This window comes from Medicago truncatula, chromosome 5, assembly GCF_003473485.1.
Source record: "Medicago truncatula cultivar Jemalong A17 chromosome 5, MtrunA17r5.0-ANR, whole genome shotgun sequence".
In the NCBI taxonomy this organism is placed as follows: Eukaryota; Viridiplantae; Streptophyta; class Magnoliopsida; order Fabales; family Fabaceae; genus Medicago; species Medicago truncatula.
In genome coordinates this window covers 12,269,093-12,295,652 of record NC_053046.1, presented here as the reverse complement: position 1 = coordinate 12,295,652, position 26,560 = coordinate 12,269,093, and the positions used below count along the sequence as shown (strand labels likewise).

Genomic DNA, 26,560 nt, shown 5'->3' with positions numbered 1-26,560 from the left:
TAAATTACACTTTTCTCCCGTCTTATGTAATAATATACACTCCCTTATTTTGAAAGTAAAAACCTAAAATAAATTATACTCCCCTCCCCCAAGAGATGTCTGGATTATAATTCTCTCCCTTAAGATGGAAGTGAAGTGTATATTTTGACATAAGAGGGAAGAGGGATGGGAAATACATATCTTGACATAAAAGGGTAGAGTAGTGTAATTTAAGGATCTCTTAGGAGATGGGAGATGGGAGGGTAACTTACTCTATATTTTAAGTAGTTTTTTTTTAAGCTTGATATCTGGTTCAATGAGCAATTAATTTGAGGGGTCCAATCTTACTGTCTATTTGTGAGACCCCATTTATATACATATTTTAGGTATTTTAACAATTTATTTATAAAATTACGGGTTATATCATCGCTATAAAATTAAGTGTTATTCCTGTCAATTTTTTTTTTACATGTTATAATATAAACAATCTTTTTCTTTTATTACTGTTAAATTATATAGATTTTCAATAAATATTATACATATTTTGTCAAAAAAATAATATTATACATATAACACAAACACTAATATTATTGATAATGTTTTCAATTTAGATAACTACGATTTATTTTTCGTTGAAAAAAACTAGAATTTATTTATTTTATAATTTAGGCAATTATTGATATTTTATTCAATAAAATACAGGTGATAATATGAGTAATCTTTTTGTATAACTCCTGAGTTATATGGATTTTTAATAAACATTATACTTTTTTATGGGGAAATAAATATTATACATTTTCTTTTAGGGAAAAAATAATATTATACATAAAACACACATTAATATTATGTATAAAACCCGGATAACACACGAAAAATACACTAATAATAAATCAAGTTTAACTATTTTTTGCCTAGAAAAAAAAAAGCTTAATTATTTTTTTTGCCTCAAAACTTTATCCTTGTTCACGTTCCTGCTGATTTTTTTTTTTTTAAAGAACGTTCCTACTGATTTTAAACTCATAATTTTGTATATTTTGATTAAAGTACAAAAATACTAAAATCGTTCTTGAACAAAACGAAAAAACTATTATATTTCTTGAGTTTTACTGAGAAAAAAAAAAAAAAAAAAAAAGCATTGATTTCTTTTTTGACATAAAAAAAATTACACAATTTATCTCTTAACTTAACTAACACTTTCATCCTCTATTTTTTCTCCTGATTTAATCTTTTATGTAATAATCAAATCATTTTTTTTCTTCTGATTTAATCATTTATATTATAAAATGTCAACATAGTTATCTTTTTTTTATTAAGACAAAATAAAAAAATCATAAAAACCACTTATAAAAAAATCGTCCAATTCATAAACAAACTCAATTTTCATCGTATAAACATAGAAACTCATATTTCATTGAAAAATCCCATAAAAAAATGACACAATATTGATATTTTATAACATAAAGAACTACACTTAAATGAAAGAAAGGAAGACGAAGGTGTTATCGAGAGAGAGAGAGAAAACAAAGGAGGAAAATGTTAAATCATCTTATCGGTCGTTGTCTATCATTTTAATCGGTCAGAGTCACCGTCGTGGATCCCGTCACCATTAACTCAACGTAATCATCGTCCACTCTTCCTTTACCGCCATTAACTCTAGCTTCACCCGAGTTATGTTGGACGTCGGCGACGGCGGCCAATTTCTTCACCCGATCGGAGTTTTCAACCCTTAGTGGATTATTGAGACCTATTTCTATTGCAAAACCCAATGTCAACAAATATTATTGAGCATAACAAATATTATTGAGCATAACATAGAGCGTAATGTTCTGGTTAGTGTGGTATAATTTTATTTATACTAAATAAATAATAAATTGTTTTCAAAAATACAATTTGTTGTTATTTGTTCTTGATTAATAGCATACGATCACATACTCTTTTCGACTGAATCTCCATGATCACGTTTTCGACTCCCGTCCGACTAAATCTTCATTAGAGGCCATGATAACCATATGGTAGCGGGTTTGATCATGTCGTCCGTGGTCATTCTACGGTTCGATTCATCCCATTTTGTTCAATATTCATGGATAACATTTTAAAAAAATAAAAAATCGTTTATTTTGTAATATCTATTATGGTATCCATCTTGTGCCATGACGGATTTTATCTGCAGATATCACGAGTGCAAATTTTTTTGTCATCCGTGGTCTTCACTTCCATTCCTTCTAGTCCTTCTTCCAAGGAATCAACACTAGTTTAGGTCTATGCTCTGTTGAGGTTGCAAAAATGGGAAAGAAGAAGATGTATCTCATCAACACCTTCGACAACACCATCTCTTCTTACAAGGCATCTTCCATTTTCTTCACAATCTCACTTTTTTTCTGTTCATTCCTTTAATCGTGCTGCTCTTTGTTTTTCCGCATAATTTTCATAAATCTAATTGCTTTATAATAGGGTTCCTGAAGAGAAAATTAGTATTCCCAATACTGATTCAAAATGATCAAGAAATTCAAAATGCACATAATGGGTATTCCTATGAACAAGGTTTTGATGATTATAATCAGCTACTAATTGCTTAGTACTATGAACTTGAGGAAAAAAGGTTGAAGATTTTGGACATAACTTAATCAATATGATGGTTGGAATCACCAATATGCAGCAACTGCTTCAAATTTTGGTGTTTTGATGGTCTAGATTATTCGATGTCTGCACACCAAATTTTGGATCCGAATGTTATGTGTTTGTGTTGTCCGTGTTTTAATTAACAGGATTTATATTCGTGCACATCGATTACTCGTAAACCTTGAAATGATTATACCGCGAAGAAGTGTCATAAAATGTTGATTCCTTATGAAGATGGTAAAATTTGTGAAATGGTTATGAGAGCACATAAAATACTCATAACCACCAATGATTTTTCAATCCATAATATTTTTGAAGTTTGTTATAACCATAAAATGTGGATTTTATGTGAAGAATCACATGAGTTTTGTCCATTTTTTTTATAGCTTAGCTCATTCCTGTCAACAACTTTTTTAATGTTGATGGTGGTTTGTTTTCACTTGCTTTCACCCTCTTCAATAATATACCTATGGTATCCTCATCTTAGTTTTTTCACCTTGTGGTTAGTTTTCTTTTCCTTCCAAGGATTATTATGCACAAGCAAACTCTCGATCTTGGTTGCCTCTAAATGGGAGACTGCACCAATGTTATCAAATTTGTTCTAGTATAGATAAAGAAAAAATCATTAACATTGTTTGGTTGAAAAAGAATGTTAACTTACGAAAAGAGTTATTCAATTTCATGAAAGTGACTTCTGAAGTTCACAAGTCTGCTATTTAGTGCAGTCAACATGTGTGTGATACTAGCATACTAGATTAAGTTTTCGAAAAAAATTGGGTATCCTCTAGGGGTACTACTGCAGAGACGAATTTCTTAAACTTAGTATTAGCGTCGTTTCATCCCGCTGCTCTTTAAACGGAATTTATCTTTTTGTTGAAAATTTTCAAATAATTCGTCTCTCCAGTATCATATACTTTTCGAGTAGTATCATATACTTTTCATTACTCCGACCCTATGATATTTTTTGCTCTGAAAACATATTGATTGATTAAAAGGTAGTGAAATGATACAATCAGTGTTCATATTTATTGAACTAATTGGTCTAACTAACCTCCTAACCAAGTTTACTAATCTTACTAACCAGAACAGGCTCCAAAAAAGGAAGAGAGTGAATTAGTGTGTGACTGGGCAAGTCAAATTAAGGGTGAGAATAGACTAGAGTGAGGTCCCAGCTTAATAACAAGTTTCTGTTTTAAATTCTTAGTACTAAATTCTTATGCATTCCAATAAATTTCAACTGGATTGGATTGTGTGGCGCATTTATATATTTTAACCGCATTATTTACTGGTTATTCTTATTGGTAGTCATAGCTCATAATCATCTACATCTTATTGGTAGTCATAGCTCATAATCATCTACATATAATCATCTCAGTACATAGCACTGATACTTTTGATGAAGATGTATCTGTTGTCTAACACATGTCAATACCCGTTCGAAACAACACCTACAAATCTGATTACGTTCAATTAATTTATCTTTAAACTTGTTTACCAGTTTTGACGTGTCCGTGTGACTGTGTCAGTGTTGTCGTGCTTCAGACTGAAATATATGGCGAGCTAATATCGAAAAGAGCCACATAGTGTGCGCCTCTCTTTTTGGCTACACGGAATATGCTAAACTTTTGGCTTTTTCTTCGACAGAATGCTAAACTTTTTGTTTTTGCTTTTAGACTATTGATAGTGCATTATACCAGGTACTCCTATCAACTCCTTGTGTAGATCACATGCAGCATGCAAGTCAAATATTGGTTACAGTATAGCTTGTATTCACAAATCAAGAATTGGCCTTTAATAACCATAATCATAAACAATATTAACTAATAACACTTGTATGGCAGAAAAAAGATATAGACATCGGTTATTTAATTTAATATATTTTAACATAATTTCCCCCTCGCAGTCATTGTTCCCCTAAGATAAGAGGAACTTCAAATACTGCTGAGTAATAAACTAAAGATTCAACAAGGAAAAAAATAACCTCATATTTTTCACTCCCTTTGTACTATTTGCAATTGCAGACTTTGGTCTACTTTACCTAGTATGACACCAGACATGTACGTGGATTATACCCTTACCTTATCAGCAGCTTCCTTGATCTGATCAATTGTAAAAACACCAAAGAAGTCATCATCTGTAACACCATTGATAACCGCCAATGCAACATCATCAACACTAACAGGTGGAGCCAAAAGTAGATCAGAAGCAGGTAGCGCGCTTAATGGTTTTGTGAAGTTCTCTACTGATTTTAGAATTCTTTCAGCTGGCTCCCCTACTAAATCCAAGGGAATCTCAAAACCATCCACTCTCCTTTTCCCATATATGAAGCCTGGTCTTAAGACAATACCTGAAGATGTTGGGATTTTTCAGTGAATTGTCGAGAATGAAAGTCAATTAAAAAAGCATAATATAAACTGTATTAGCTTTATATCCTTCAATGCTCTGTTTGGATAAAAGCTTAATTAAGCGTTTATTGCATAGGCACTTATCAATATCATATAAGTGCTTTCTTTATAAGTTAATGCTATTTGTATAACAAAAGATAAAATAGAGTCAAATTGTTTTCATAAGCTATCTTGGAGAGCTTATGGAAGTAAGCTGAAAACAACTAATGTTCATGTCATAAGTTTTTTCCATAAGCTCTCTCAAATAATCTCACAAATGCTCATACCAGTAGATAGTCTCAAATAAGTTAATGCAAACAGGCCCTAAAAGCATGATATTCATCTTCCACAAATCCTGTTCCTGGATCCTCATACAGCTTTAGCTCTACTAGTCTAAAAATAATCATTTCAGCAATTGACTCACTTTCAGAACAGTGGTATTTGGAGTTTAGAGTACTTGAGTTTAGAACCCCAGGTCTTTGTTTATCAGACTCGAAAACCAATTTAGATTCAAGTTCATGAAAGGCATAGAATAGTGACCTGAACTAGGGAATTTGGATAGAACCTCAGATTCTGCTTTTCTCTTTCCTGTGAAGTACCCCGAAGAAAGTAAAAACGATGGTAAATTATAGTCATGAACTGAGATCAATATGAATTTGGGAATTCCTGCAAGGCAAAAGAACAGCTGCGTGAGACGTGAATAGCATATCTGGTTATTAATCTCCGATTCCATAAAAAAATTTAAAGCATCATCGCAAAAGAATATCCCAAAAATAACGTACTTCACATAACCATAAGCATCAAACCATTTTTGTGTGTATATACACAAACCAGCCAACAAAAATGTAAAGAATCATTTGAGGTGCTAACTGCTAAGGCTATGTTTGGATAAACAACTTAATTAAGTGATTCTAGCTTAAGTGCTTATCATATAAGTGGTTATGTATAATTTATTTCACTTATCCATCTCCATATCTGTAAACATTCAACTTGATCTAATGATACTATCACACAATTCTATGCATTTCAACTTCAAATCAAGCTATACCTGCTTATATATAATATGACAGTTGATGGAAATTAGAATGAACTTGCCTTGTAAACAGCAGATAACAACACTTTCAAAATCTTAAGTCTTGTTTTATGGAAGGGTATGCATGAAAGTTTAGGGCTACAATAATATAGTCAAACATGAAAGGTAAAAGATAATTGCAAGTGAATAATTTAACTGCAAAATAATGCTCAATGAGATGGCTCACCGTATTCGTTTGCAGCATTTACAGCCACAACATTAGCCTCGCCGTTAATCTTACTCATTTGTTCCTCGCTACCAAAACCTCCAAGGGTTGAGACTACTGCAGTAGCTCCAGGAAGTACTTCGTCCCAGTTTACATAAAAAACATCTCCTGCATATTAGGCACAACAATGAAATACTCTCCAGAAAAAAGATAGTGAGATCACATAAATGATAACTTAGATTCCAGAAGCCCAGAACCAATTATATTTATCTATCTTATAATTTGCCGATATTGTTATGATGTTTATACGCTCACAAATCAGCTAGAATATCTGGTTAGAGAGAACAATGGGACCTTATTTATAAGACCGTACTTGGTCTGTATATCTTGACCATAAGATACAGCAGTAACCAAGCTGTATCACACCCTATGTGGGTCAGACAATGTCTTTATTCCCTGTATGTATTAAGCTCAAAGATTGATCATTTAACTCAAATTTTCTTAATGGTTTGGCCCGTAGATTTTTTGTCTCCCTCTACCTATGTAGTACCAACACTTCAGATGGAAGACGTGTGCGGTGTCCAACACCAAAAAGACACTGAAATATGTGGTTACATTCAATAATTTCATTGTCTCAAATTATTACTGGTGTCGAGGTGTTAGTCTCATGTTTGTTTTGTATCCGTGCTTCATAGCCCTCTACATTTGAAGATTGCACTATCCATCATCCAGTCAAACCTTCTTATCGGTAGTCCTATGAGTCTTTTCCACACATGTTTAAACACCCTTAAACAAGGTTCTACTCTTTTCTACAATAGGAGCCACCACAAAATTTTTCTTTAATAATTATATTCTTATTCCTATATTGTCTTGTGTGACCACTAGTCTGTACAACACCTATTTTACTTTTTTATTGGCTCTTCCCCATCTAACATGTAGTTCCACACAAAGTTGCAGGTGTTTCTAATGCCCTTAACCAATTACAAGAAAGAAAAGGAAAAAAAACATGTACATGTTTAGTGGCTAGTTCTATGATGTACAAGTGAGATAAATGTTGTACCACACATAAATTTGTTTCCACCATTACATCAATGAGTTACACCATTGGATCAAGTGAGATACGATGGGATTTAATGATCCAATAGTGGAAAACAAACTTGGGCATGGTACAATATTATCAAACTTTTTTTAACTCGGCAACACTATCTTATTTGTGCACCATAGACCTAGAGATGTTTAGTATATTAGGTTAAGTTAACATGCCTGAAATCCAAGTAACCTGATCTATCCATGAATCTGAGTAAGTAGGACGTCCTGACCTGTTAAACAAAATCTCAGGTGAATACACAAAAACTAAAGAAGCGTGGAAGAGACGAATAGACGGGGATATGTAGTGAATTAGGTTGATGTGTCTCAAACCTGTTCAAGCTAATGACTTCTATGCCCTTGGATACTGCTGCCTTGCATATAGCAGAACCAACAAACCCATTGCCTCCCAAGACAACAATCTACATATTAGAAATACAGAAATTGTGTTACAATTTAGTTAGTTAGTTAGGATTTTAGTTAGTTTGTTAATTTTCTTCTAAGCTTTATATAATGAGCTTGATGTATTCATTTTACATAATCCTATAAATTAATTCAGTTTGTTTTTCAACATCCAGCCGCATGTGTATCAGTATCCTCTTTATCATTATCATTTGTATGATCATTCTCCCCATGATCCACGGATTACTGACACTACAAAGGGACAGATTTAAGCAATAATGTGTTTACGAAAAATGCCAAAAAATGAAAAGTATCAAAATTATCGAAAAAATGGGAAGTGTACAGAACTGCGGATACCTTTTCGCTTTTAACATCAGCCACAACATCTATAGTTGATGTCGACGATTCAAAACTACCAACACCTCCTCCTGCATAACTGCAGCTAACTGCAAATCTGCAGGAAAATATACACAAACCATTAGAAGACACATCACACGACATAGATGATTAGATGACCCACGTTGCAAAGAGGACACTTATGAGAATGTTTGGAAGAACTTAACGAAACAAATTATAACACATTCATTTGCTGTTTACAGATTAATTAACATAAAACAACCATAATGGAAAAGTAGAATTTTAATTTTTAATGTATAATAATGATTAGCTTAAACATTAATCAAACAATAATGAAACACAACAACTTAAACTATTTCACTAACCAAATCCAAAAAATGAAAAATTAATCAAATAAATTATCTTGCAACAATCCATCACTCACTAAAACTAAAATTGATAATTATGAACAATAACCAATCATCAGAAAACAAATTAACAACCTCAGTAATACAAATTTCATGGTAACATGTTCTAAACAGTAGAAAAATAGTAGAAAACATGAAAACTAAGAGAAAATTTTAAAAAATAAATGAAACCCAGAATTGAGAAATGAAAAAAGTTGTGAACTTTTGATAGAAGGAGTTGAGAATACAAACCTGTGATTTTTGAAATGCAAGGTAGGTGGAGTGTGAGTGAAGGGTCGTTTGAGAGATAAAACGGTGGGAATGAGACGAGGAGAAACAGCAGGGAGAGTCAAAAACGACGCCATTTTGTTGAGCTGAGCTTAAGCACTTACCTTGTGAAGATGATTAAGCGGTTATATACAGAATTTTCGATTTTGAGAAAGAAGAAGAAACATCCACCAGGGGAAACAGTGACGGTTTGAAACATCCACCACGTGAAATTTTCTTTTATTTATTTTATTTTATTTTTTGTGATATTTTAAAGGTTAATTAAATTTTTTTTTGACAATGTCCTATAAGCTCGGTTGGCTGGACAATGTATTATTATATGTAGCGGCTGGGTTCGAATTCCAGACACCTCATTTATTTATCTTATAAGGTGAATTTTAGCCACTAAACTATCTGACAAAAAAAATTGACAAAATTTTTAAGGTTAGTTAACTAAATGGTCTTATTGTCCTTCAAAAAATAAAAATACATAAATGGTCCTATGTATCATAATTTCATATTAATTAATAAATGATCATCCCTCTAAAAACATGGTCTTTTTAACATTTTAGTGATAAAAATGTTAATGGGACTAAAAGCTGCTATTTTTTTATGGATTAAAATCGAAATTCTTGATTTTATAAGGATTATTTATTAAATTAATTCATATTTTAATAACTAATATGCGATTTTGTGTTTATATATTATTGTTTGTTTTAAAATTTATAAATATATTAGAAGTGGAGAATAAACACGCATCAAACACATGATAATTTTCACTCATGAAAATATAAATATTTTTGAACTGTAGTGTATAAATATATGTATGTTGTTAGTGTTTCAAAACTTTTTTTTTTCAACAAACTAAGATGTATATATTATAAATAAGGTTAATTTATCGAGCATAAGACATGCAAAAGGTAAACTAACTTGCAGGTACACGAATTAATGGTGCCAATCTTGAGAAAGGATCACCAAAAAGTATAGGGAATTACACCCATGCAAGGAAGTGGATTTTTCCACCAATCATTATAATTATATCTGAAAGATGTCTGAGATACTTTCAGCCACAAAAAAAAAAAATTAAGTTTAATTATTTCGGCCAAAGAGGAAGAATCACAAGCCACGTTTTGGAACACGCGACTATTTCTTTCCTTCCAAATAACCCACACAGTAACAAACCAAATTATTTTCAAGAAAGAGTAAGTGACCTTAGGTAAACCCATATTAGTAAATTGAAGCAAATGTTGACGACTGACACCTGGAAGCACCACAGAGAGACCCAACCATTGTAACACATGCGACCAAAGTACGTTGAACGTATTACAACCAAAGAATAAATGGACCGCAGTTTCTGTTTGACCGCAGCCAGACACGCAAACAGCGTGAGATATAAGCAAAGCTCGTCGCTGAACCAAATTATCTCTAGTAGACAATTTGTTCCAGAGAAGGCGCCACGCGAACAAAGATACCTTCGAAGGGATAGACTTATGCCACACATCATCTACCAACGACCTGCCCACCAGGTTACCATTGTTTGTGAGAAAACGATATGACTCCCGTACTGTGTAACCATGAGAAGGATGTAATAACCATCTCCAAGTATCATGAGCGTTTTCTTGCAAAACAATGTTAAGAAGTAACGTTGAACACTCCCTCACACTCTCCTCCTCCCAAGCCAGTAACCTACGACGTCACTCCCACCCCTACCTCCAACCTACCCTCGACATCTCCTCCACCGAACACTCCTTCCTGACAGCCAAATCAAAAAGGCGAGGAAATTTATACCGTAAGGGGATGTCCCCTACCCAATTGTCATGCCAAAATAAAGTGTTTCTTCAATCACCAACCACCCGACGAATATTGTCGTCAAAACATATTATGAAAATATTTTTTTTCCAAAAAAATCCAACAAACCAATTAAAATACAAGGTTTGATATGATAGAAGAACATGGTCTCTAGTATGTGATAATATTATGAACTTGTCATAAATGTATGTTACTATTAGTATCAAACTATTCTTTGTCCATAACATACTTAATGTTAACTTTTCATATTTCAAAGTATATTGATAATATTAACGAGGGTGTATTTGAAAGAAAAAAAAAGTAATAATGCATCTAAAAATTTATAGATAATCTTATATTTAACGACAAAACTTTTTTATAAAGTAGTCTTGTAAAAAGGTACGAAGGGAGTATTTGTTATGTGACAAATGTGGGTTGGAGACTTAGAGTTCTAACATTGTTTAAAAAAAAATGAAGGTTAAACAATTTATAAGTGAGATGACTCAGCCTTAAGATATTGGATGAAAATGCAGTATCTCTCTCGATCACTTGCATTGTTGCTTTGACCAATTCGATCACTATATTGGAATTGAGATTCAGTGACTTTAAAGTGGAAAAATCCGATGACTTTAGTGCAATTTTGTGTGTTTTATAAAAAATAGGAAAGATAAATAATAAATAGAATGAAAGAGAGAAAATAATATAAAATATGCAACACAAATTTCTCTTTAAGTCATTGAATCTCACTATGGAGCTTACCTCAGTTCGTTAGAACAATGCATAAAATAGACAATGTCTGAATTTCAAACTTTGACCACTACCAAAAATATTGAATCTCACTGTATTGGATTGGGTGTGCAAATGAACCGGTAAAAAAACCGCTTAAATCGATAAGAACCGGCCTGATGCAAAAAATAAAAAATCTAACAAAAAGGAGAAAAATGAAGAGTGACGACGACGACTTGAGCTTCAAATTAGAGTTAGAGGAGAGAGAGAGAGAGAGAGAGAGAGTGAAGTGAATAGAAAATGGCAAAGCCGTCGTCTGCTTCATCTTCTTCTTCATCAACCACAAAGGATGCACAAGACTTATTACGCGCTCTTTGGTCTGCATATTCCGCTACACCTTCAAATCTCAAGGTTGGTTGCTTCCATTTCTCTCTTTCCCTTTTCATTTCTTCATAATTCGTTATTCATTTCCTCTCTCAATTATTTCAGATCATCGATCTCTATGTTGCCTTCGCTGTTTTCTCCGCTCTCCTTCAGGTTCTTCCCTCAATTTTGATTGATCTAGATTTATATGTTAGATTACTAAGGTTTTTCTGATTTCCCCTCATTCGATCCAGATCATGAGACACTGTCATCTCTTAGATTACTAACTCTATGTAATGTTACCTCCAAAATACAATTAAACAAACTGAACCTTTTTTTAATTAAAAAAAATTGATTCAGTGCGGGGACGGGGATGAGGCGGGTATACCCGAACCCATTGGGGATGGGGAGGGGATGAGATTCAATTTTTCATCCCCTTTGGATATGGGTAGGGTAACGGGTAAATATATGGGAGTAGGGGATAGGGATGGGGAAGGCAAAACCCGTTCCCACCCCGCCCCATTGCCATGCCTACTAACAAAGCATATATGTGTAAGATATGACTAACAATGTTTTTAGAGTTCAGTCAATTGCATTTAATGTCCAAATTGGCACTTAAATGAATTTATGTCTGATTTAAACGTGAACTAAATGCACTTATGTGAATATGAGTTTTTACATTCTCCTTACCTGTTTGACACCTAGTAGATAGGGCGGGAATTTTTTCTATTCCTCTGATTTATGTCTTAAACATGGTTTTAAAACTTGTTTCTCCTCAAACACTTTGCCACGGCGTTTAGGTTTGTCTTTTAAAATTTCTCTCTGAAAAAAAAGATTAACTACAAAAGGATTTATATGAATTCTGTTTTCTTTATAGAATCATGAACTATTACAAAATATGGATTATGCGAAGATAGGTAAAACAAGAAATTTATGCAGAAACAACAAAGTATTTATGTAGAAATTTGTAGAACAATCACCTATGTAACTTCAATAAAAAAGAAGTTCTAAGCTTCTAAATTAGTAAAACAAGAAATATGCAATCTTGCTTTACTAGATACTCTTCCAGTTTCTCGTTTAATGAGTTCTTACTTTTAATGGTTTTAAAAAAATTGCACAAAAGAAGTTATTTTTTATGAAGGTTTGAAGTCAGTAATTAGGTTAATGCTAACATTACATGCCCTTGTTAACACTTACATTCTTTTTTCGTAATGAACAGGTAGTTTACATGGCTCTGGTGGGAACATTTCCATTTAACTCCTTCCTTTCTGGAGTACTCTCTTGCGTAGGGACTGCAGTTTTGGCTGGTAAGTGTCAATAGTCTATTGCAATTTGAAAGCTACATGTTAATGTTAAGCACATTTGTACTCCAATATACAGAGATTTCTAAACCTACTTGCAAGTTGAAACACATGTATTTGAACGGGGTTTCAGTTTTCATCGTACTTATCTTTGTTATCATCGTTTATTTTGAATCAGTTTGTCTCCGAATCCAAGTCAATAAAGAGAACAAGGAATTCAAGGTAAACATTGTTTTCTTGTTTATTTTGAATTTTGTTTTGATGTTACGAGCCAAATTCCAGGCAATCATTGTTTAATTTGACAAAACAAAGTAAAAAGGAAAGGAAATGAAGCAGTAAAATGTTGTCTGCATATTATTTTCTCCACTAGATATATTCATACTGATAATTTGGTCCTCCATCCTTGTGCAGGATCTTGCGCCGGAGCGTGCTTTTGCTGATTTTGTTCTCTGCAATGTGGTGCTTCACTTGGTGATCATGAACTTCCTTGGTTAAATTTGTTTCATGTGTTTTTGTTGTTTCCAAGAGAACCGTCGGATATAATGTATTATATACCTGGGTTTTCTCATGTTATTGTAGTTTCATGTTGATTCCCTTACCTCTTCCATTTTTGGGGACTTCATTTTGAACATATAGATACTATATATTCTGCTATCTTTTAAATTTAAACTACCGTTTTAATGATGAATTTCAGAAGGTGTTCACATGGATATCTAAGCCTGAGTACTACTCCAAAAACTCTGAAAAAGTAAAATTTACGTTTGGATCAATCGTGGATTTAGCGAAATTAGAGTGACGAGATTGTCAAAATTACAGTGACAAATGTAAATCTGCCAAATTCACCGCCAATACAAATAGGCACGAAGTGTGTTTTTGATTCAATGGTGGCAAAAGTCACATTTGGAAGCAAAAGCTACGAAGTTTAGTTCCCAAATAGGCAAAATTAATTTTAATTGAGAACTTTTAAACATATCAAAATCAATTTTAAACATTTAGAAATACTTTTGGAACAGCCCAGAGTGAATTTAAACGTGTACTTAGTAATCTAAGACTGCTTGAATTTTTCCGAGCTTGAATTTTTCTGATATGAAACAAAGGGATCCAATATGGGGTAGAAAAAACTCTGTCGGCTGTAGTATATGCCATGAGATCAACGTGTGTGATGAAATGTGAAAACAAAAGTACAAGGTACATGTGGTGTATTTCCTCGTGGTTCATACGAAGTTGTGAATATTCTCGATGTCTTTATTGACCAAAATGATTGAAGAACTCAAGCAACTTATTATTTCCCAATAGAAACAAGTAAAATAAAGAAAACAAACTCATCATATAGGACATAACCAAAAGCCGTACAAATAATAATTGTTTTAGGTCTTTTATTCTTTTTTAGGGTTATACTTTTGAGATTTAAACCTTACCAATGTGAAATAAGAATTGTATCAATGTACTCCACATCTCTAAAAAGTTTGACAAATACTTTTATATCATGAATGAATAAATAAAATTAAGATGTAAATGAGTTGAATTAATCAGCAAGGTTTCGATATCTTTTACCCACTAACAATAAGATACTCTGAAGTTATTTAATACTACTAATTGAATGTTACTGACCATCATAATAGTTGAACTTAGAATGGAGTTAGAAACACGTTTCAAACTATCATAATAATAATAATAATAATATGAATATGAATCTCTAGACCCAGTCTCAACATTTGGAACATAACTCTCTTGCAAGTAATTGCAATCTTTAGGATGTGAAAACAAGGCAAAATCGATCCTCCACTTTGTACTTTGTTTTTGGTCTTTGATTATTATTTATTATCCATCAAGGATAGACTCCAACAAGGATAACATTCTTTCAAAAAAAAAAAAAAGATAACATAAACGACACAAACACGTCTACATTACTAATGTCTAAAACGTGCACACACACGCGTGCACACACATATCATACATATATAATACAATATCCTTGACAACTGAGTTAGATTCACAGAAATTTTATAATTTATTATTACCTTATTGAATTGACTAATTTAGTTTTATGTTGTTCATGTCCTTGTGATATATGATTAGAGTAGCTGCATTAAGATTGACACAAACCATAGTAGATGAAGTTGCCAGGGTGGCCTATGTACTACCGTTTGAACTTTGAACCTTACCCTTTCAATGAATCTTTCCTTAGACCAAATAAAATGTATATTTTCCATTTAATTCATAGAAAATAAGGGTGGCAATATAGTCAAATGTCAACCTTATTATGCAAGCAAGATTAAATTAAAAACGCACAACACCATAAGAAGAAATTTACAACTCTAATATATTTGAGTCATCATATCCCACACAAAAGTGATGTGTGCATTTAACACATTAAAACAGTTTCCATATGTGTATAAACCAAAACCAAATATTCTAGAAAAAATATGATTAATCGGGAATATTAATATTTTTAATTAAAAAAATGAGAACGAATTTTATCCGTTCATACAAAACCCCCATTAAAGAAACCCCACGTGTCAAACCAACAGTGCCCGAATTACGATTGGTACCAATAGTGGTAGTGGACCCAACTACAAAAGCAAAAAGACTCATTCACCCTTTCACACAGTCGAAAAAATCATATCCTAGTCTTGAATTCTAAATCTTTTTTTTTTCATTGAAGAAGATGAGCGATTCTTTCGCACATTCTACGTCACACAATTGTTACTACCGTCACAAAAAGAAGAAATCTTCAACAATGTTTACAACACCATTTTCTTCTCCTTCAACCGCATTTTTCTCTCCACCTAAAGCCTCATATTCTTCTTCTTCTTCTTCTTCTTCTTCTTCTTCTTCGTTACCTCTTCGTAGTTCTTTCACTTTTTATCATCTTCGATTTAATGCAACAACTTCTTCTTCTTCTGTAACAACTTCTGGAACTTCTTCTTCTTCATATTGTTCTCCTCTTGCTTTCAATTCTAATAATAAAAAACCTAAAGAAATTTCTGCTAATATGGCGGCTTCTTCTGTTTCTTCTCGCACTTTCCTCAATGCCAGAAATGAACAAGGTATCTTTCTTTCTTTAATTCAAGATTCGCGTCTCGATGATTAATTTGAAAAATTAAAGAAACATGATTATGATTATGATTATCAAGTTTAGTTGTGTGTTTTACTGACCGATATGTAGAAACTAGAAACAGATAATAATTTTGAGAAAAATAGAAGTGATTAAGTATAATCACTTATTTGAGCTGTTTATCTATTGGCATAAGTTGAATATAATTATGAAACTTATTTGAGTTTATCTATTGGTATAAATTCCTGAGACTGTTTGGGAGGAGAACTTGTGGTTCTTAAGATGTGTTTAGTTTATTTTTTCATAAGTTATCAAAAAATAGCTTATAAAAGCAGCTTATTGCAATTTTACTTTATTTTATTTTTTGTTATAGAAATAATGTTTATAATAATAAGCGTTTGTGCTATAAGTTGCAGATAAGTTGATGCGTGATGTCGTGTTTGGCATGACATCAGACAGAATTTTAATCTCAAGTGTCATTGCTAGATATATATTTTCTTTTGCTAGAGTTATTGTTGTTGAAGTTTATTTCTGCTGACGCTGATAGTTTTATGTAAATAAATAATAACATTTAATTCGTTTGAACTTTGTTGCTGCTTTTTTCTTTTTGTGGTTTGACTATTGTTAACTAAAATTGGGACCAAGAAGGCATTTTTGGTTTGTTTGTATATAATTTTGTTTCTGGTTTGATTATTTAAATATTGAAGATTGATTAGTATTATTAGTGTTAATTTTTTGTCACATTGATTTGTTTGTTTGCAGATGTTCTTTCTGGAATTAAGAAGGAAGTAGAAGCCGGAACTTTGCCCCCCACTATTGCTGAAGGGATGGAAGAATTGTACCTTAACTATAAAAGTGCAGTAAGTTTATAGTCTTATTATGTTAATCCTATGTTTATAACCTTTTAATTAAAGAAGTTAACTGTTAAATGTATTTTTTTACCAGTAAACAGTTTCTAGTATCTTGTGGGAAAAGATATTAGTTTACTCATGATTCACTGTGGAACTGAAATCCCAAAATAGCTTACTTTAACTGTGAAAATATCTGTCATCTGTTCTTGTATAGTTGATATAGTTTGTTAATTTCCGGGCTGGCTTGGTGTAGATATATACTTTATGATAATAAAAACAGTTTTGTCAATATTTTCTATGGTTTTGTAGTTTAATATTATTTCCGAGCTGCAATTGAAATACCAATTCATGTTTTCATCAGTTACTTAGTTTCACTTCCTTTTGTATGCAACCGTGTTTCAGGTTGTTAAAAGTGGAGATCCCAAAGCAGATGAGATTGTATTGTCAAATATGACTGCTTTATTAGATCGCATATTTTTGGATGTGAAGGTCAGTTTGAATATTAGAATATGCTTTGCTAAGCTAACTGTTTCTTTGCATACAGACTCTTCGATTTTTGAAATTTTCACATCATCTCGCATCTTTGGCCATTTAATCTTGCTATAGTTTTTGAAATACCTTGCTAAAAAATTGAACTGATTTTTAACAGGAGCCTTTTGTCTTTGAAGCACACCATAAAGCAAAGAGAGAGCCTTTTGACTACTACATGTTTGGCCAAAATTATATTCGTCCCTTAGTTGATTTCAAGTGAGTTACAAGCAACATTATCTCCTCTTTCTTCTCTTTGGCATTGATCAGTTTAGTTTACTTATTTGACTTTGCTGTTGATCTTCTACAAATGTGATTAGTCAAATTTCATGCATGGATATTACTAATTAGTAGTAGACTTTTTTTACTGCAATAAGCTAAGATTGTGATGGGAAGTATAAGATATGCATGCATGGGTTGTCCATAACCCATAGGATTATCATGTTTAGCACGTTGGTTGAAGCTAATGGTTTATCGGGAATGAATATCAATGTAATTTTGATTTTGACGGTTCTTATGATTCATCCTGTCTTGTGTCGCTCAAATACAATGTACCTGTGAAAATGCTGTATCCTGTATGAATCCTGGACATTCTACCTCCCAGAGTTTATTAAGCAATTCAATCGTTCTGGTGCTTTTGCTAAGTAGTTAAAGAAGTTCCACAGTGCGTCAAGATTAAATGTTAAGACAACTCATGTTTACGCTTAAGGAGGAAATTTCTTTAGAAATAGAGCAGCAGGTGAAGCAATTGTATGTATATGTTATACATTAGTGTATGACACATAGATAGTAGATTTTGGTGTTCAAGTGGATATTGTAGAAGCAATTATGGTAAACTGCTATAATTACAGTATGTACGCGCACACAGATGGAAAATAAAATAATAAATGGGAGAAGCTAGATCCTACCCTGCCTCACAGCATAAGGCTCTGTTTGGGAGTTTGGAGGGGAGGGGAGGGGAGGGCTTGAAAAAAAAGGAAGAAAGAAGTGGAAAGAATGAAGAGCTTTTGGAAGGGAGGGCTTTGAGGGGCTTAGTTTTCTTCATAATTCAAAATCCCCCTGATTTGGGGGAACTACAAAATTGTATTAGAGGAGGGTTTTGGGGTGTTTGGGTAAATTTTCCAAATTCAATATATATTGTTATGATACTCGCAAAATCAAAAGTACATTAATCATAAGTATTCTTTTATCATTGACTAGAAAAACACAGTCAATTTTTTTGAAAGACTTATCTATTTTTCCCTCTAATCTCATCCCTCTAAAGCCCTCCCCTCCAAACTCCCAAACAAAGCCTAAGACCCTCGGATTTCTTTCACAGATCCATACTCCTGTTTTGTCGAACTCCCTACATCATATTGCCACCCTTCCCGCTTCCATCACCCACTTCTCCACTGTCCTATGACCATGTGTTTATTCATTAGACCCTGCAATGGGGGTGCCCATCAGTATTCAATTACATTTGTGCTTGGTTGAAAGTTGCTCATGGCTAACCATAGGATATAAATGACAATAAAAGCGACAAAATCTATGATCTCATTAGGGTTATGCCTTTGCAGATTTTGACTACATCTTACCAGGCGTCATCCTCAGTTTTCTTTGTGCCCTCAAATGGAGATCTCTTGTGAATTTATGATGTATGCAGACAAAATGACACTTGTTCAGCTTTTGCTCCCTAGTTATGAATTTATCTGTAGTTAATTTGATCCCCCTTTTTTTTAAAAAAATAACTCGATCCTTCTTAGTTGTATGTATGTATAGAACTAGAAGTCACATCACTGTGTTTTTATTTTTGTTCTCATGCTTAATTTAAATATTTGGAACCATGCCTTCAAAAGTAGGCTTTAAGTTCCCCTTTGAAAATTATAATGCTGACATCCAGCAATCTGTATACCCCGTTCATATGCATGCCAGTTCCATCTTACAGCACCTCATATCTATTCTTAAATGTAATACTTTTTCTGCAGCACTTCTTACGTTGGCAACATGCCCCTTTTCATACAAATGGAAGAGCAACTTAAGCAGGTGCCAATTTCTAACGTTGGCAACATGCCCCTTTTCATTCAAATGCTTACTTTTACATTGTACGGTTATTCATTTTTTTACTGTGAAATATTGGTAGAACCTTTTTCCCCCTAGAAAGGGTGAAGGTAGTAATAGAAAGTTAAAATATTCCTCCCTTATTATATGTACCATAACCAAATTCTAAGGTTGGTATCTGTTTGCAATATGCATAAGCATATGGAGTTTATCTATATGACATGTAAAAGTTAGTCTTCTTAAGGTGGTGGACAATATGCATAATAACCTTGCTATTTATTTTAATATGCTACCATGCAAATCATGTCACAAATTGTTTCCCGTGACTCTCTTGATTGTTTTCAATATTTCATTGGTCTTCAGATCAGTTTCATTATGAAAGTATGAATTGAACTTAATGCGTTACTATTATACTAGAAAACCAAATTTACCAATGTAAGGTTCTACCTGTCACAGATGTGCCTGAAATTTGTCAATGTTAAATTCTGAGCTGATGATGCTGTTGTTGTATCTAATTTTCCCCATTAAGTACTACATTTATCACATCTATATCAATGAGAGCACTGACATAATATTCACTGCCTTTCATGAAATGTCAGCCTTGATTCTGATTTATGGGTTCTTGTGTATATTTACCCTATGTTAACATATTCATAAATGTGGGGTTAATGTTTGAAAGATTGAAAAAATTACTGCAGGGACACAATATTATCTTGATGTCAAACCACCAAAGTGAAGCTGATCCAGCTATTATTGCATTGCTGCTTGAAATGCGACTTCCACATATTGCTGAAAACTTGGTAAAATTTGCTTGTGTATATTCTGACTATACAGTCTGTTCTGCACATTTATAAATGCAGAACTAATTGAATTCTGCCTTTTGTTCTACAGATTTATGTGGCAGGAGATAGAGTTATAACCGATCCTCTATGCAAGCCCTTCAGTATTGGCAGGTTAATTTTATTCTTCTTTTTATTAAATTTGAAATTTATGCTGGCATATTGCCTAATTTAAATGAGGTTGACTTTGAATCTCTTCAATTACATTTTTCATTTATGTAGGAATCTGATCTGTGTTTATTCAAAAAAGCACATGCTTGATGATCCAGCACTTGTAGAGACGAAAAGAAAAGCAAATACACGAAGTCTGAAGGAAATGGCCACGCTTTTAAGGTATATGCATACTGATTTATAGCTAGATGACTGCTTTTCTTCTATGATTCCAATTCAGACTGCAATGCATCGATTTGAGTCCATGTTTTCTACAAATCTGAATACAGATATGTTTGAATCCAAATCTTAAAAAAGGGATGAGCATGTAATAGCAGTTGATAATGTTCCCTTTAGATAGTATCTTTTGTGTGTAATAGTTGTTGATTGGTCAGATGTCCCTTATATTGACATTTCGATCTTAATATTAATGTACTGTTTTTTGCTACAGGAGTGGATCACAAATAATTTGGATTGCCCCAAGCGGTGGTAGGGATCGACCAGTTGCCAACTCTGGGGAATGGGCACCGGTAAGTTCACTTTCTTGTAAAAGTAAAATGTAGAAGTGTGTTATAGTTTCAGGTTAATCAAAACTTGCCACATCTTAGATCGATCATATGATTCATATTCGTAAACACAATATCGTTAACGGGGTAAATGCTTCCAGAAGCATACTCGAGCAGTCCAGCTCATGTTGTTATGTTATTTCCTTTATTATTTTATATATGCTTATAGAAAAATAAAGTAAGTATGTTAGAAGCAGTTAGGATGGGAGCTATCTATGTCCAACACTCTATCTAAGCATAACCAGTTGTTTGCAAAGGTTGCTTAGTGATCTTTTTCACTGGAAATAGGTGGAAATACTATTTGAATTCCAATGTGTTATAAAAACAACATAGCCTTTCTTTCAAAAAAATAAAAAACCAACAACATAGCCTTGTCTCATACATACGGTAGAGTCAAGTACATGGATAATTCATCACGGGTGGGATGGTAAGGGGGCTAGAAACGAAGTCCCGGTTTTGCTCAAATGTGGAGTTCTTTTCTGCTGCACCATTTTATTATTTAGTTGGTTTAGCTTTGAAAACCAAATATATACTTTTATTACCTTATGATTTGCTTATCATGAAAACGGATAACTGACAATGATTTCCATGCTTATTGGGCTATCTTTATTCTCTCATGGTTGTGCTCTATGCCAGATTATTGCTCTGTCCAATTTATTAATCCAATGTTTTAGTTTGTGAATCTGATCTATTATGTGTTATGTGTATCGGCGCAAATTATTGTTCGACAATTTTTTTTTGCTTTCTTTTGCTTGTAGTTGTATAAAATGATGAACAGTAAAACTTATGTCATATTTTATATGGTTAATAATTCTAAGTGCATAACATCCTCGGTGCAATACAACCAATTCTGTGATATTTCCATACTGATTATGAATTTCAATCTTATGAGGCATTCAGGCACCCTTTGATTCTTCTTCAGTGGACAATATGCGAAGGCTTGTCGATCATTCAGGTCCACCAGGTCATATCTATCCTATGGCAATACTGTGCCATGACATAATGCCCCCTCCACTAAAGGTATGGTGTTCCTTCCTTTGAGAGTTGGCCCTGATATATTTTTCGTCTAATTTTTTTTGACACCGTGTAATTTTGCAGGTTGAAAAAGAAATTGGGGAGAAAAGAATTATATCATATCATGGGACTGGCATATCACTTGCTCCAGAAATAAGCTTTTCCGACATCACTGCTTCTTGTGAAAATCCTGAAAAGGTAAGGAGAATATGATCACTTCGACTTCAACTTCCTCAGATCTTTACATTTATTATTTTTCGTTGATTCTACTTAATTTTTTTTCTTTCTAATAAGTCACCTATTGTCATTCTTGTATCCTTGAAGTAATAAGTATGACTGCCTAAGAATGCTATGTAGCTTGACATCACGTATAAAACACTATTAAATACAGATTGTGTCATTTTGTTTTAGTTGTTGATGCTGCACACATAAATTCCATAGAAGCTATTAGGCTATAAGGAGGGATCCTCCCCTACGTGCCTTTGGATGAGAAATTTGGATACTCCACAAAAAAGAAAAGTACCTCATGTGAGCCTTTGGACCCTCTACCAAAACTAAGTATTAACATTTGCTGGTTATAGAACTTGATTAAAATTCTTGTAAATTTGTAATGTAAAGAGTCCCATAGCTGAAGTTAATGATCTATGTACAGTAGCCCAGTATTCATTATCCTTGGGTCATATGCTCAAACTTTGTAATGTTTTTGACCCTCTTTGTTCTGAGCTTAAAAAATAGACCGAGTGCTTCCATACATGATTTATTATCCGTTAGATAATTGGATTCTTTGATTTCTTTAATTTGATAATTGAAATATGGGTTCTGATGGTGCAGGCTAAAGAAGCATACTCGAAAGCCTTGTATGATTCTGTGACTAGTCAATATGATGTGCTGGAGTCTGCCATACACGGCAAAAAAGGATTAGAAGCATCAACTCCCGCAGTTTCCTTGTCGCAGCCATGGAAGTAGTTCAGATTTGAATCTTTCTGATTACACTTTTCACTGATTCTCAGGTACAATTCTTACTTTAGATGTAGAAAAATGGAGTTCTACTACCACAGAGGCATCTTGTAGATTAGGATTGAAAACATTTCTCATTGATGGAGTAACCAAATCTTGATTATTAGATGGGCTGCTTGTTTTCATTGAACTACAATTTATGATTGCTTTAAATGCAAATCTTCAATTTTAGCATTTTCTACAGTTATTTGCTTGAATTTTTCATGGCTGAAGGTTCTAATTTCTTCTTTGCTTTTGTAGATGCAAGTTACAAGGCGTCAGTAAAACAATCCAACTGATTCACTTGAGATTACTGTCTTTTACTACATCCAAGGGCTTGATGGAAATTTCCTGTCAAATATTTTCTTTTCAATTTTTCTGTGTGCTTGCCATTATCAGTAATCTGTTTCAGAAGGTTCAAAATCAGCTGCTGTACAGGTCCCTCCTAGTTCCTTACCACATCCAGTCCATTGACTGATAAGAGACCAAATATAATTTTACCAATTTTTTTTGTATCAGGATTTCTTTTAGCTAGCTAAATAGATAATAGCTAATTTTCCATTTGTAATTTTGAGTTCAATTTGTTTCATTATAGATGTATAATTGTTAATATTAGAACCTTTTCATTATCAAATTATTCAAACGTTCCACATTATAAGCAGGTCCAAATGCAATTGGATGATGATTCACATTGGCAGAATTAATAAAAGTGATGCACTTACTTTGTTGCTTCTGTTCAAGTTAATGTTTATTTGCATTGATGTGGGTGGAAATATGTCAAACTAGACAGTTTTCTAATACATGAGCCTAACTTGAGTCCCAAATTTAAGATTTAAACTTGTTTGTACGATACAATTTTCAAATTGGTTTAATAAGTATACAATTTTTTAGGCATGAACTATTTCTGTTCTTAACCAAGTGTGAGAATCTGGAATAACATCAAGGAGAATGGAGATTGAACCATGTCTTCACAAAATTTCAGTTCTTATTGCTTGATATAAGATGAGCGTATGGCTATTTATATCTGCTCAAATAACAATCTAAACAGAAAGTTGTTCAATAGACATCTCAATTTTGCTTTTGATTGTGGCATAACTCGTGATCAACTGTTTTTTTATGGAAAATCCGGCCGGGTTGTAACTCTGATTGACTTTTTTCAGCCAAGTGAGCAATCTTAAGGTGTTTATTGAGCAACCATCACCTAAATATAACTTTAAATATATCTAAAGATTTTTTTTTTTTTTTTAATTCTCTATTCTCTGACCATAAACCTTGGCACAGTATATATAATTGGATTTTGGTAAATAATGTGGGGTCCTAACGTGATTTAGCCCTTATTCTACCGTTTTCAATATACAAAAAAAAAAATATATATATATATACACACACACAACTTACAAGTAGTAAAAGGGCAACTATTCAAAATAAGAATGACCTTCAATCTGTGTTATTACTGCTCAATGGAGCTACTAGTCAATAGAACCAGAACCACCATAATGTACCAATACGATTCAAGGACAATTGTCCTATACTGCCCCTACAGTGATGCTGCCAATGCAAACATTTGCTGCTCTTTCATTATTGAATTTTGGGGACCTGCCTGGTTATGTTGGTGAAAAAGTGAAGGGTTTCCTTAAGTTATCTTGCTATAGATTCGTGTATACTTGTTCAATCCGTGACATGTCTACCATCAAATTTTTTATGTTCTTTCAAAAGTTATTTTAATTAATATCATAACGTACCCTTCAATATTCAACTATCTTAGAAAAATAACATAAAGAAAAATTTCATGCAAAATGATTTGGTGTAATTAAGGGTGCTTCTAAAATTTTAAATTTGGATTATTGACAATAGTCAAAACAACATTTGAGTTATGTATATCTATGATTATTATAATATCTTAACAAGTGTTTTTAGGACACAAGTCGAACAGTTCAATTTTCAATGCACTGAATACACAAACTTTTATGTTTAAAGAGTGACTCAAGACACTCGTTAGCATTTCATTTATTTTATAATTTAGTGTGTTTAGACCAAAGTTTACCTAAATCATTCTATATAGAGATGACAAACCAACCAACTTGATAGTACAATTTAAGAAAGCATGTATCCCTTGTCAATTTTATGTTTCTAGGTTTGGCCAAGTTTAAGTCAAAGTCATTTTCTACGTATGGTATATGGTAGTATCATCAATACCCCACAGCTACAAATTTGTGCTAAAATAGTTGAAACCAATACAGCCCTATGATGTTCAATAAGGCCAATATCTTTCTATTTTGCTTCTATTTTCCTTTATGATACACGAGAAAGGGTCCCGTGGAAATGGTACCACCCCATTGTTTTATTGTGTTTTTGTATTGTTTTTTTTTAATTACATCTGCACATAACAAGATTGGCCATAATTAGATAATGACATGTTCAATGATATAATAATATAACATTTTTTCATTTATATTCGTGTTAATTAACAGTACATTTTCTAGGTAGATAGTGATAAATGTAAGTACACTAGATTTTCAATCAAGTGACTTAGAATTTAAGTTTTGTCCTTTTCTATTTTCTGAAGAAGAAAAGTTATGCTTTTCATTATTAATACAATGTGTTTTTTTAAATAACACGGTAAATAAATATATATGCATATATATTATTTTTCTTCAAATTCAAATAATTATTTGTTCTGAACTTTGGATGTATACGTGTTGTACTTCTATTGTCGTCCTCATCAATCGTCTTAGGATGAAAGAGTGACAAGTTACGATGTCACACATTTTTAAATGGATAAACAAGACTCTTGATTAGATTGCGAGTTACAAACTCTATCTACAAATTTTCGTATTTTTCACTATCCTCATCCTGAGTCATGTTAATAATTATTTCAAAAACATTTATTGGCATTGTTTATTTTAATCATCGTGTTCAAGTAATTAATGCGTTGTTTAAGAAAACAATTTTGACTGTCATCTGGTCCCATTGAATCTTTCGGGAGTAGGTAGCGTTACGACACTGCTTAAATAATGAAGTTTAGGATGATGTGAATATTTGGAGTAATACTAAAATGAATAATTTTTTATTTTTTTTGAGATAAACTAAAATGAATAATGAATAGTTTAAGATTGCATGCACGAGGGTCACGAATAATGTCACATTCTCACGTAGTGGTAAAATTGATATTTTATTACTTACGATGACCAACGAAGGTTACCAAATCTTTCTGAGGAGTGTGCATGTTCCTTTGAGGAGCCAATGAATTTTTTTTTTCCTTTCAGAAGGACCCAAATACAGTGACACGAGCAAAATTGAAATACGAACAAAACTATAATATACTCCTATCTTACTTATTAACACAGTGGCCAATACACAGCAGAGTTAGTCCTTACTCATCGTGCTAACCGGTCCATTGCTTAAAGAATATATAAAGGGAAGAGTAAACTAATGTCCAGAACACTCGTTAAGGACTTTAAATAAATAAATTTTACGAAAATTTATGTAATCAGTACATTGAAAATTAAAAACTTTGACAATTTTAAAGAATAACTACTTAATTTAGTATGTTTAAAGAGTCGATTCAACAAAAAAAAATATGTAAAGAGTGCCCCAGAGAAACTCGTTATCCAGACTCAGCCAA

General features: G+C 32.8%; 3 protein-coding genes across 3 annotated transcripts; 2 read left to right on the top strand and 1 right to left on the bottom strand.

Moving 5' to 3' along the window:
• Positions 1-4,388: 4,388 nt before the first annotated feature.
• On the bottom strand, positions 4,389-8,946 carry LOC11430972 (uncharacterized protein At1g32220, chloroplastic). Its single transcript, XM_003612757.4, has 7 exons — positions 8,704-8,946; positions 8,066-8,162; positions 7,640-7,728; positions 7,484-7,539; positions 6,242-6,388; positions 5,523-5,648; positions 4,389-4,945 (listed from the first exon to the last, which is right to left on the bottom strand). Exons 1-7 carry the CDS (start codon positions 8,814-8,816, stop codon positions 4,665-4,667), a joined length of 909 nt encoding a protein of 302 aa, XP_003612805.1. The 5' UTR covers positions 8,817-8,946; the 3' UTR covers positions 4,389-4,664.
• A 2,490-nt stretch (positions 8,947-11,436) lies between these two features.
• LOC11430971 (dolichyl-diphosphooligosaccharide--protein glycosyltransferase subunit DAD1) lies at positions 11,437-13,606 on the top strand. Its single transcript, XM_003612756.4, has 5 exons — positions 11,437-11,643; positions 11,722-11,769; positions 12,815-12,902; positions 13,075-13,118; positions 13,308-13,606. The coding sequence occupies exons 1-5, from the start codon at positions 11,533-11,535 to the stop codon at positions 13,389-13,391; spliced, it is 375 nt and encodes a 124-aa protein (XP_003612804.1). The 5' UTR covers positions 11,437-11,532; the 3' UTR covers positions 13,392-13,606.
• Positions 13,607-15,513: 1,907 nt separating this feature from the next.
• On the top strand, positions 15,514-23,660 carry LOC11428452 (glycerol-3-phosphate acyltransferase, chloroplastic). Its single transcript, XM_003612753.4, has 13 exons — positions 15,514-15,946; positions 16,717-16,814; positions 17,208-17,294; positions 17,455-17,552; positions 19,298-19,355; positions 20,069-20,170; positions 20,262-20,323; positions 20,432-20,542; positions 20,811-20,889; positions 21,826-21,945; positions 22,024-22,137; positions 22,771-22,949; positions 23,197-23,660. Exons 1-12 carry the CDS (start codon positions 15,565-15,567, stop codon positions 22,903-22,905), a joined length of 1,446 nt encoding a protein of 481 aa, XP_003612801.2. The 5' UTR covers positions 15,514-15,564; the 3' UTR covers positions 22,906-22,949; positions 23,197-23,660.
• The last annotated feature ends 2,900 nt before the right edge of the window (positions 23,661-26,560 follow it).

Bases quoted from the DNA above. Each gene is read 5' to 3' on its own strand.
- LOC11428452 (XM_003612753.4), top strand. From the start codon at position 15,565: ATGAGCGATTCTTTCGCACATTCTACGTCACACAATTGTTACTACCGT. The intron at 15,947-16,716 runs GTATCTTTCTTT...GTTTGTTTGCAG, and splicing joins CAATGCCAGAAATGAACAAG to ATGTTCTTTCTGGAATTAAG. The intron at 19,356-20,068 runs GTGCCAATTTCT...AAATTACTGCAG, and splicing joins TGGAAGAGCAACTTAAGCAG to GGACACAATATTATCTTGAT.
- LOC11430972 (XM_003612757.4), bottom strand. From the start codon at position 8,816: ATGGCGTCGTTTTTGACTCTCCCTGCTGTTTCTCCTCGTCTCATTCCC. The intron at 7,540-7,639 runs GTTTGAGACACA...TTTGTTTAACAG, and splicing joins GAAGTCATTAGCTTGAACAG to GTCAGGACGTCCTACTTACT. The intron at 5,649-6,241 runs GTGAGCCATCTC...TTTGCCTTGCAG, and splicing joins AAATGCTGCAAACGAATACG to GAATTCCCAAATTCATATTG.
- LOC11430971 (XM_003612756.4), top strand. From the start codon at position 11,533: ATGGCAAAGCCGTCGTCTGCTTCATCTTCTTCTTCATCAACCACAAAG. The intron at 11,644-11,721 runs GTTGGTTGCTTC...CAATTATTTCAG, and splicing joins CTACACCTTCAAATCTCAAG to ATCATCGATCTCTATGTTGC. The intron at 11,770-12,814 runs GTTCTTCCCTCA...CGTAATGAACAG, and splicing joins TTTTCTCCGCTCTCCTTCAG to GTAGTTTACATGGCTCTGGT.